General features: G+C 28.4%; 1 protein-coding gene across 4 annotated transcripts in view; it reads left to right on the top strand.

Moving 5' to 3' along the window:
- LOC140672901 (sodium-independent sulfate anion transporter) overlaps positions 1 to 13336 on the top strand; it is a 69823-nt gene that overhangs the window by 26773 nt on the left and 29714 nt on the right. The window contains exons 1-2 of one of the 4 annotated variants that reach the window (XM_072905386.1): positions 10208 to 10272; positions 11338 to 11425. The exons of 2 other annotated variants lie outside the window; for them this stretch is intronic. In XM_072905386.1, the coding sequence (XP_072761487.1) occupies positions 11365 to 11425 (61 nt within the window). In that variant the 5' untranslated portion in view covers positions 10208 to 10272; positions 11338 to 11364. Of the gene's footprint in view, positions 1 to 10207; positions 10273 to 11337; positions 11426 to 13336 lie in introns of those variants that run through there. One more of the 4 variants, XM_072905387.1, reaches the window with a different exon arrangement.

The raw sequence follows: 13336 nt of genomic DNA on the forward strand, positions 1-13336 counted from the left end.
AGTTATTTATTTACTTATCACATTTACCAACTTAATACGGTGAAATTGAAATATGTCGTATAACTTTTAAATTAATCAAGCATATGTTTTTCCATCTTGATTCAATTTAAAATTTTACTTTAATTAATTTTATTTCAATCTTTAGAATTCTTGTTATTATGTACATTGTATTATTATTATGTATACATGTACATACAGATTATATTTGATATTTTTGATGGACTTGTTTTTTTTTTTTAATAGAGCTATTTGCAGTATTTTTTCTTCTGTCTTCTCTTGATTCTTTTTCTTTTGTATTTTTAAGTTTTATGATTAAAATGCAAATTAATAAAAATACTCGTTTGATGACTTATGGAGATTACTAGTTATTTACATTCTGACATTACCGGTAAGTTATAAATTTATTCACGAGTCATCGATAAATCGATATGTAGAAAATTTATATATATATATATATATATATATATATATATATAACAATAGAAGAATTTATATAAAAACAAAGAGAAAGACATCACCCATCCAATTTGTGAAACGAAGAAATCACGAATATTAAATGTGAAATATGAAACAGTCTAAATTTAGAAAATTGAAAAAAGCAACCTTTTAGGACAATAAAGTTTTACGATAACTATGATAACATTTGCCTTTCGTCGGCATTTTATTTTTTATACAATATTTAGAATTGAAGGAGTGAAACAAACAAACGAACTTTTTAGACTATTTTGAGAGATTATTGGCGAGGGAAATTTTATTTTAAATTAAATTGTATTCTCTCTCTCTCTCATATCTATTAAACTTAAGTCAAAAAAATGTGTATACTACATGTAATACAACAAATTCAAAGAACAAGGCACAGTTTTGAATTTGAAAGCTATACCGTTCGGCTTTCTTTGAATTTGTTGCGCCATTTATTTTCGGCTTTAAACATTCTGGCCATTCAAATTTCAAAGTAGAGATAAAATTAATAAGATAAAATTGCGCTAATAAAAATAAAATAAAATAAGTTTGCACTCAAGTAACAAGACGATGCTTTAACTGTCATGCAGAGATCAATAAGTAATAAAAATGCCGATAGCGTTGAAGAAATTGATACGTTTTTATACATTTTTGAATACTAAATGACTCTAAAATATATTTTTATTATATTAAATTATTCCTTAATTTCAATCAAAGAGACAAATTTAATTTTAGTAAGGGACTCATTAAAATTACGTCGCCTTTTCTTCATAACGTTTCAACTGCATCGACTACTCGTGTACGTGACATTAATTGGAAATCGTTTCCCATTTTACATTTGCTATGGAGTGAGTCCTCGGGTGAAATTTCGCCAGAGCAATCGGACAAATTTGCATAGTTCTATCGTAAAATCGATGAAACAGAAAACATTTATAGAGACAATATGAGGATAATTTAAATCCCGCTATTGTTCAATTCCGAGTATATACGTGAGTGTATACTGTAATTATTTAATCTATAACAACTTATCTCCCTATTTCCCATCTTTTTAAAAATCCTCAACAAAGTCTCCTTGATTTCAATCTGTTTTGTCTTGTAAAAATTAAGAATAATCAAGTAATCGGTCATGAGAATTGTTACTAAAAAAAAAAAAAAACGGATTCTAAATTTTCGAGAAATAGATTAAACCCTGGGAAAAAACGTTTTTGTTAATATAAGTAATTAAAATTATTTTAATAATTTATATAAAATCTTTCACTTTATCTACTGATACTTTATTGTCAAGATAAGGGTCTCGGAGAAAAGAAGAAAAAGAGAATCGCAAATGAAAAAAGTTTTAGAAAAGTATAATGTAGAGAAAAAAGTAACACTGTCTTTTCTCGGAAACGTAACTTAACTTCGACATTTGCGTTTTCATTATCATCTGCGTAATAGCATCTGTACACGCTATGTATATAATACACAAGTATATGTACATGTACACACACATACACACAATAAACAAGGTGTGTGAATAATAATCGAATTAATAATTATAATCATTGATTAATAAGTAAAGTTTATACATGAATGATGTATCTAACGGATGTTGTCACTGAAAAAAATAAACGAAAGACAATTCCGGTATTAATTTCTTAGCAATACCCGGAAAGAAGATACTGAATCATGCGCGTGTCTCCGACCAACATCTGCGATACCTACTTGTCCAATAAGTGTCTCTTGTTCAATGGATTATCAATTTCTATCTTTGGCACGATATTGGCAGTATATACAGTACATACATATAGTTACAGTAACACAATTTCATTCAAAAAATGGATTTCTCTCTTTCGTAGCAGATATAACTGTACATTTCATACTGTGAGAGGTGCAAACTATGTGATATGTATAATTTTGTGCGAAAGATATCACGCAACATAATATATATGTATATTGTGTGTGTGTGTGTGTGTGTGTGTGTGTGTGTGTGTGTGTGTGTGTGTGTACTTGACGATCAATATAGACTGTGGAAAAACTCTTGAATATTGCGAAACATTTTTTTTTTTTTTTTATGTATATATTTTGGTATTTTTGTCTTATTAATAAATAGATATTTGTTTACTTAATGATTTATTTATTTGTACCTATTCAAAAAGAAATGAAAAATGAATTTGGCTCTTTTGAAATAATCATTAAAATAATTTTTGTGCTAATAGTCTTGATAATTTTGTATCCATACGGAAAGAAATGGCACAGAGCAATATCGTTTCCATACTTTTGCCATGTTCTCAAAAACAAAGTCATCTTCTCCGTTTAAACTCCTTATTATTTATGAGGGTACTTTGGTATACATTTATATTAAGAACTCCGAGACATTGCTACTTTAATAGAATCGTCCTCGAGTCATTTAAATGATTTAGATATAAAACATCGAAAAAATAAATATTGACAAATATAAAGAAAATGTAAGAATTACGCAGTCGTTACAATATAATATATTATCTTTACAATTATATAATTTATATTTTCAATTTTCAGCATGTATATATATTAGTGACTGTATTTTATGTTTTATCATTGTATACATCTATATACCTATATACAATATTTTAATCTCATCAGAACACTTTTATGCTCTCTATTTAAAAAATTTTCTTTCTTCTTCGTAATCTCTTGTTTTTTAATAAAATGAAATTTAATATCTTTTTCCGTCTGTTTTTTTCACTTTTTAATTTTAATATGTACATACATTTTACGTAAAATATCGGAATAGGAAAATATTTTGGAAAGAGGAAATAATAAAAGAAAATAAAAATTTGTTAGAGAGAGTAACTGAGAAGGTTAGGTAGAATATCCTATATTCAAGCTGCGCAATCCATATGAGAGATCCTGAAGAAGGAGTCGCGTGGTCAGCAGAACACGTCAGTGACACGTGACACAGTTCACCCAGTCGCAGATATCTCAGCTATCCTTCGGACTCGCTACATTTCTTTTTTTATTCGCTGAATTTGGAGAGAATTTTTCTCACGATCTCCCGCGTTTTCGCGACAGTATGAGGGACAAAAAAAGACAGCATCTTATCATCGGCTTCGTATGCAACGTATCTTACGGTCTGTCTCGCAACGAATGTCATGAATGTTTCAGCAGACATTGGCCCGGAGCAAGGCACGCGTTCGCGCGAGTTAAATCGCTTTTCTCCAACGACCCTACCGTTTGGGAGTAATATACGAGGTAGCTCGGGAATGTGTGTGCCTCCTCAAATCTACAACGTGGATCTGATTATTGCGTCGCGTGATAAGCAGACCTCGCATTTATGTGGCTTACAAGTGTGCGTTCTTTATCCGAATTTATGGCCAAGAGATAAATGACAAATATAACGCAGCAAATGTATATCACACAAGTCATGGCGTGTTTTAAATATTTCGGCAACTATGTAATCGGTTGAGAGAAAGATGAGAAAAGCTAATTAAATAAAAAACTGATTAGATACGTTTAAAATACATTGTATTGAAATATTTTTGTGAAGAAAAAGATTGAAGAATTACACACACACACACACGTGTATATGTAAAGATATGATGTGTATGTGTAAAGATATGATAGCAGCTAAATAAGAGGAGAAAAATATTTTCCAAACTTAACAATTAAATTTTATCACGATGAAAAATGTTAAATTAAATTTTTTAAATTAAAATATAAGGCTGTCTTCTAGCTAGAATTTATACACATTTTCTACTAACTATAAACGTATAATATTATACGTCTATGCTACTGACACGATTGTCAAATAGTCAAGTATATTAGTATAGTTGGCAATTTTAAAAATATTAAGATATATATGCTTTTCATTTTTGCGAAAAAATAAATTGTGTTACTTAAGGAATAGTTAATTTTAATGTATCGTTTTAATAATTTTAATTTAACGTGACTTGTATGTACCTGTATCAATAATAAAAACAACATTTTTATTACAGTTTGTAATATAACATGTAAGTATTATGCAATCTATTTAAAAATGCATTTTATCGTTGTCAAAACGTAATCGACATATTATTTTTTATGAGATATTAATTAGCTTTTAATGCGTTTTTTCTGTAATAAAAGTAATAATAAAAATTTTTCGGGTTTCTGTGACAGTCCCTGAGTCTGAAAAAAAAATGATCGAATAAGTTGATTCCAGATAAAGCTACCTTGAGACGGTATTCTAATGATAGACGTTAATAATGGAGGTTTTTTTTACTGACGGAAAATAAATGACACAGAGAGACTGAGAGCTAACAGAGAGAAAAGAATTAGCCAATGAATCTCCATGTTCTCGAATGATAATCAGATGTAATAATAAGAAAAATAACTTTTCTTTTCTGTGCTAGATGAGAGATCGAAACACGCAAATGGTGTAATATATTTGACACAGAGAAATGTTATTGTTAACAACGATTATTATACACCTTGATTACTCTTCCAAACATATTACATGTGATATGATTGGTTCTTTGATAGGCTAACTTTATGACCGATATTAATAATATAGGTCACCAAATTCCCGTAACGCGAATTTTAGATTAAAACCATATTTATCGGTGAAATTTAATTTTAATAATACAGAGCCTTTCACATTATAATCAGATTAATGATAGATGTTTGATTTTTCATTTCTAAGAGAAAATGTTGCAATACAATTGCATTGTTATAATGTTGAGAAAATAAGAAGAACTATATTAGTTACAATATAAATTAAATCTCACTAATGTTTCCAATATAAAATTAATTAAACATTAATTAAAATATAAGCATTAGAGTAAATATTTTTGTAATATTATAAATATGTAATTTATACTATTTTAATAGGTACTTAAATAAATAACAAAAGATTAGCTTCTATTTTAAATTAAATGTTCATACTCGTGTTTATTTAACTTAAAAATGTACTCATGCTTATGTAATTTAAAAATAATGTGTAATTTAGAATAAGAATTAGTTGCAGATATTTTCTGAAAATTTAAGCTTTTATACGCACATTTTTTTGCTTTTTAAATATTATATATACATAAAATATATTTTTTTGCTTTTTAAATATTATATATACATAAAATAAATATAGGCGAGAGACATTTTACACAAGATATATATATTTAAACAATATAACTATACGTTTATATAGTACGACGATATTATTCACACGTGAGAATGAGAGTCCAATTTTTTTGCTGAATCATTTTTCTACGAGACTACAAACGACGTACCGAAAGGCTTGGTATAAAATATCGAAGGCCCATAGATAGGGTCCGTTTGTAGAAAGCTACGAACCTAGGGATGCCAAACGGACGCAGTAACCCGGTGTCTAGAATCGTAGATGAGCGTGAAATCGAATACCCAACGACTGAGAATGGATTATTTCTGATTATTACCGTGTATAACAGTGAGAGAGAAAGTATTTCTCGCCGCTGCTGATTTTATTCCCTCTGGCAGGATAATACACGAGAGACTACAACACAACGGCTAGCTTTTCCAACTTGTTTCCAAGCGACGAAAGTCCCGCGGAACACACATTCGAACGGCTTTCGCATTATTCTGGACGCGAATATCATTTTAATCAAGTCTCGAGCGCGAGAATTCCCAGATGTGCGAATGTAGCGATCTATTCTCCGAATAAATTACAGTTTAGAAAGTTTAAATAGTCGGTTTTCTTTAGTTACAGCCTTGTTACCAACATGTTCGGTTGAAAATTTTGTCGCTTAGCCGTAGTGTATACTGTATCATAGCGGTATACGGTGTTCCAAATAAATATTTTTAAATCTCTTACATTTTTGTGACAGTATAAATTTTTTTCTAATAAATGCATTAAAAGTTTTTAACAATATTTTATTAATAGTAAATTAATAGTAGCATGAATATAAAAAAATTGTAAATTGCAATTGTAAATCAAAAGTTTTCAAGAAATATTTCAATATTTATTTCCTTTTTACTAAACATTTTTAAAATTAATAAAAAGTTTTATCAGAAATCTAAACGAGAATTAATTTGATTATAACGTGAAATTATAACGCGAGAATCGTTTTGCAAACTAATTGAAAGACATTTGATATAAGCAGAATTAAAAGCTGGCTGAAAAATAGATTGCGGATACTTTTTTCACAAACTGAAAAAAATAAGTAGAATCAGGCGTATTCAAACGAATCCCTTTGCTTTCTTTCGTTATACGCTTGATTGTCACCGTTTTTATTACCTTCTCATTAATTAAGTAGCTTAAAAAAAGCAGTAACTAAGTAGGCATAATAAATTACTGCTTCGTCGCTACGTAATCAACATGTTTTAAGAAGCTTGACAGCTACAAGAGAGATGGATTCTTTTACGTTAAAATATTTATGCATAATTATTTATACATTATATACAAGAATTTAAATGATTTAATATGTAATTGTGGAATTAATTATTCCATTTTCTATCATTACAAATATAATAAATTTTATAATCGTTCACAAATTAAAAATATTAACAATAAGATTTTTCTATAATATTGTTCAAAAAATATTTAAACTATTAGAGAGAAATATATTTTTTTAAGTATAATAATATATACATTAAAAAATAACAAATAGTTAAAAATATCGATAAATATTTCAATTTAGTATCCACACACACACACATACACGCACGCACGCACGCACGCACGCACGCACGCATGTATGTATAGCATATAAAATATATTCTGTGATCTAAAATATGCCATGTGTATTCCGAAAATTAATTTTATGTTGCATACTGCTTTAAATTTGAAATATATATATTATTTTCCATTTGTTAATGTCTCTTTGTTCTAATTATATTGGGATTTACTGTGAAATGTTATTTGCATATATCACATCGTATGCGATAAACCGTAAAATTATCGGTCACTATTTTATTTATTGACCATTTGAATTTACAAGCTTCCAATTGCTCGTCAATTTGTTCTTTGTTTATATATGTATATTCCCTACTAGTGGCGGATTGCATTGCTTTGTGAAAGAAATCATGTATCTATCTGTGTAATAATCTTGCGGATTTATAAACCACAGGCAGATATACGATTGAATAGTGTGGTCACATATAAACATACTCTCGTGTATATGTGTATGAGAGTTAAAAAAATTAAATTATTAACGATCGAGAAAGATTTATCTGTACAATAAAGTTTTTTTTGCGATAAACACAATTTTTGCAAGCCTTGACTCTTCACAAAATTACTTTTTATTTTTTCTCTATTGTGGAAGATCTTCAGAGTGAAAATAATTTTATTTTACTCACCGAAACAACGTATAACAGCGGAATTATATTCGCCGTTGATCTGTAAAAAATATAAATATATCGAAATTATAAATTAGTGTTCAAAATAATTCATATTTTAAAAAGTAATCATTGCGTGTAATTGAATTTCTTTTTTGCCTGTTCAACAGACATTTAATAAAATTATTATATAATATTCAGCAACAAAAAAATTATTTTTAGATATAAAGATCTTTAAAAAAATTAGTAATAATATAAAAGTATTATTTCTTATGTTAATAATCTAAATTATTATAAATTATATAAAATTATTTAAAAAATATTTTTTAAACAAATCTGTATATACAAATATATATAAATTATTATTATACTAATACTTTATGTATTTTTAAATAAAAAAACTCTCTAGTGTATTTTATATGCATTACACATTAATATAACAATTATTACCGTAAAGATAAACAAGGAATTAATTTTATAATCGATAATCGATAAGAAAAAAGTTATATAAATTATACTTACCCTGGTTGTTCCATCATAGCTCGATACTTTCCCGGACCCTCATGGATTCTCTTCTCTTGTTTATTCTTTCTTGTTGTTTTTTCATGACACCCTCATTCGCGAAAACGATTAACTATAATTACGTACTAAGTAATCAGATTTAATGATCGCGCGACATTTTGTACGGCAATCATCGCGACATTAATCAGATGCATATTTTATTGTACATATGTGCAGAAATTTTATATTATATGTTACTTTATTATTATATTCCGGAAAATCAAAACTATAGATTTATTGGAAAACACGTAAGCATGATTGCGTTATGTGCGTTACATTATTTTACAAAACGCAATGGTTCCTTACAATTATTTTAATTAGCGATTATAATTCACGTGATTAATTAAATAATGCGATAAGCAAATAAAGATATTGCAACGATGACTATTTTATTACAAGTAACGAAAAGAGATAATAGTATATCAATTGTTGATTAAATAATTCGTTATTTTGTGCACTGCTTATCACGATACTATATTATACACAAGTTACATTAAATATTAAAACATACAAGTTGACATTGAAAATAAATAATTATAAATTACAATAAAAATTAATACAATAATATATCAAAATAAAAATAATTCGACTCGACAACTTGTAGATTTTTATTTCGCGATTTAGATCCGAGAGAGAATGATATGTAAATTATATTTAAATCTATCAAAATAAAAAAGGCGCAATGTGGCATACTCGAATTTAAAAATTACAGAAATAATTATCGCTATAAATGTCTAAAATAAGATAATAATTTAAACTTGTCGCTTTCTACTTCTTACAATTAGGTAATATACTTTAACTAAATTGTACGACATAAGTCCTTTTGACAAATAGTCTGGATACGTTTTCGAGATACCGAATAAGATTAATCAATCGCGCTGACTGATAATGGCTAATTGTAATCAGATATTATAAAGAATGATTGTATTACGACGCGTTTAATTAAGAAGCTACTATTAATCACGTATTTTAACATTTATATACCATATACACACACACATATATATATATATCATAAATTCGATTAATTATTATATTTGTTTATTACAGTTTATTAAAATCCAAGGTTTATTCGATCAAAGTTTATCATACATAATCGACGAATAAACCTATCTATCGATATTTTCGTATATATTATACGCTACAGATATATTTATTGTAAATTATATTTAACCCTTACTCCGTATTGTTATTTTTGGCACCTTCTAACTGTACAGGTGGGTTAGCGTATTTTCGATAAGTTTATCAATATGTAAAAGTGTTTTAAAAAATCTGAAAAAAATGTATATACCTTCCTTGAACATTCTAAATAAAGACTAAAGTAATAAATTTGAAAAATAATTTATTTAAATATATTATTTTATGATTATTTGTTTCCGAGAGATTGACGTTAGAAAAATCACGGACAGAAATGACCCATCAATACGGAATAAGGGTTAATTATCGCAATGAATGTAACGCAAAATGTTACTAAACGTCGATATACGCCATTCTTTTCGTTACTTGAATCAAATAGCCGTCCGTCGCGATATCTTTATATGTCTTTTTACTTTATATGATTCGATATCGATTTGATTAATCGCGCGAATTAATAATTGCCAATTATAAGAATTATACGAAATGGTTACGCATTTCGCGTAATGTATTTATGATAATATGATAATATATCGGGAGCGCAATTTCACTGCTACCTTTGGCTCGAGCTTTACTGTACAAATGTTGACCGTCGACAACGTTATGGAACATAAATAGGACGCGCCGCCCGCATTTTGATAATAATGTAGCAGTAATACGGAACGGAGCACTACTCTTTCGTTGAGTCTCACCGTATGAATGACGTCACGGCTATGGAATGTAAACAAGCGCTCAATACGCCGCGCCGCCAGCCGCCAGGGCGTATGGTATCGCGCCGCATTGTTTACATTCCACAACTTGTCGTCATTCGTACAGTGAGGCTCGGACGAGAAAGTAAGGCCGTAATTGCGCTCCCGATATTATCATATTACCGTACGTGTACCATGCGAAATGTCTCATCATTCTCTATTATATTATTATAATTAGCAATTATTAGCTCGCGCGACCGATCGAATCGCTATTGAATTATCAATGAACATATGTACCATATATAGGCATGTAAAGATATCGTGACGATTATTTGGTTCAAATAATGAAAAGGAATGATCATTTATAGCGACCGACAATAATATTTCGAGGGTGACATTTATCGCGCATTAATTAAATATAAGTTTTGGAATAAATATATCTATATAATATAAATACGTGTATCGAAAATATCTATAGGTTTAGCGGATATTTGTGCACGACAAACTTCGATCGAATAGTTCTCGCATTTTTGACAAACTATAATGACAAATACAATAGTCAAATTTATGGTACACCATGGATACATGTACATGGTGTACACATAAATATAACAATACGTGACTGATAATAAACTAATTAAACGCATCATGATATCACTCGACTCAAATCGACTCGTATATGCTTTATCCGCGTTTTGTTAATGATTAGAAGAAATAAAAATGATATAGACATCTTTATGTATCTAATATACAATACTACATGGATCGAATTAATAATTAGTTAGATTAAGTTACCGCTGATAGAAATATATACAATCAAATTTCAATATTGCATGCATATTACGATCCTAGCGAAGAAATGATACAAGATAAACGAGTGTTATTATCAATAGGCAATCGATATATCGTGGTTTTTTTATTATTTCAATTAAATAATCGTGACATCCTTGCATGTTGCACTAACGTTTATCGCATGACTTAATTAATCGCGCCGGCGCTAATAATGGCTAATGTAATTACAGTAATTATAAGGAATGGTTGCGTTTCAAAAGGTAATATTATAATAAAGAAACGCAATCATGCTCGCGTGATTTTCGGGTGAATTGTAGCTGTGTGCGAATTCTTATTTTGTTTTTCTGTCACAATATAATAAAATGCAAACGTTTGATTAATGTCGGGAGTGCCGCCCGATCGTCGTATCCTGATTAATGTGCGCACGATTGTAATTAATCGTATTTTCGTGAATAAGGGTGCCAGGGTGAAGAAGTAGCAAAGGATGATCAAGAGAAGAGACTCAAGGCCGGGGTGGCATCCAGCTAGGGCGGAGCAACCATGGGGTAAGCATAATTTACAACTTTTTATTATGTATTACTTATGAAATTTATTTCTTGTTTATCATCGTGAAACAACAATTATTATATTAATATAATACGTATAAAATATAGGTTTCATTTAAAATATATAAAGTATTTTTATTTATATATGCATATAATAATTAATATTTATATATAAATTTATTATAAAATATTTAACAATAATTTTAAAATTTATAACCACTTTGTTTATTTATAAAAATTAATATACATACTTTTAATTATAAAATTTTTTAACAAATTTATCTCTAGAAATAATATTTTTTTCGATAATTATACAATTTCTTTATTAAATATTTATTAAAAGGGTAAAAAAAAATTAAATATGATTACATATATTACTTTGGATGTGTGTATTAGAATAATTACTTTTTAAAATATTAAATACAATACTTAATCAACACTACATAATTTAGATATATATTTATACATTTTACAAATTAACATCGAATACTGCAACTCTGCCATTGCGCATTGTACTAGTGAGCAAAATAAAATTATATAGAATTATATATGTATATATAATCATTACATTATGCAACTTATCGTGAGATGAAATAAGAGTCGAAGCGGGAAAAAAATTAATGGAAATTTTAACATGTAACAATCACGCGAGCGCAAAATCGTCCCTTTGTTCACGTGCGGGGTTTATCACACCATCTATGAGTATTTGCATTTCTGGCTGTAATAAAATGTATACGCAAGGTAACACGTCGTACGTATTGAGTTGGAATAATTGGAATACAAACGTAATCGCCGATAACAAAATATGAAAAAAAAATAATTATAAATAACGATTATAAAATCTGAAGATAATATTAATGTTCAAATTATTTTTTAATTTCATTTTTTAATTTGTTTTTTTTATATCTTTTACTTAAGTTACTTAACTCAAAATTTGTTGGTGTTTCCATTAAAGAAAAATAGACTCTAGATTGTTTAAAAATAGTATATAAAATTCTTCGTATTTTATATGTAGAATGCGTACGAAATCATAATACAATGTAATCGAAAAAAAAAGATTATTTATATATTTTTTTTGAGTCATTTTTAATATAACGCTATTATACTGAACGATTCAATTATCGATCATTTATGTCACAACGACTTGGACAGTTATAAGAAAAGTATAAAGCCGTGTCAGCCATGTCCATAATTTGATAATATTTCGATATTTAGTCATTTTCAATATTTAATTATAAGTTAATACATTTTGTGATACGTGTCTCGAATTTGTGATTGGAAACAGCACGTGTTCGAGAAATATCGCGAGAATTAATAGCTTTTCTCATCAAACAATGCGAGTACTTAGATTCTCTTCGAGAATATTTTTTATAATACAAAACCTGTGGAAAAGAACAAACATTTTGTAGAAAATTATTCGGTGAAATTAATAACAAAAAAGTGTTGGATTGATAAATATTTTAATTTCAATTATATTAGATGGCTATATTATAATAGCTTAATAAATAATAATCAGTTTAATTCCTACTTTGCCTACTCTATAATAGCTTTATGAGAGACAGAGAGAGAGAGAGAGAGAAAAGGGAGAGAGAAATTGTGTATTGTATGCACGAAATAGCTATATATGTTACTGTCGTGCGCGGAGAATAGATCTTTTTCCGAATCTTGTTAAAATTTATTTTTCGTCTGGGTTATCTGAAACCGCGATCATGTCGAACACGGTGGCATTTATTGAGAGCATAAATTTCCGCAGTGAAAGAAATCGCTGTCCGTAGGATCGATTCGGAGATCAACGTTTCATTCAACGTTGCTATTGTCGTATCTAACAAACTATAGTTGCAGTATTTACGAGATACTCGAGTGACCAAAAAGAAATATATTTTACATCTTCATTTTGTTATAAATTACGTC

The sequence above is a fragment of the Anoplolepis gracilipes genome, chromosome 14, assembly GCF_047496725.1.
Source record: "Anoplolepis gracilipes chromosome 14, ASM4749672v1, whole genome shotgun sequence".
Taxonomy (NCBI): domain Eukaryota; kingdom Metazoa; phylum Arthropoda; class Insecta; order Hymenoptera; family Formicidae; genus Anoplolepis; species Anoplolepis gracilipes.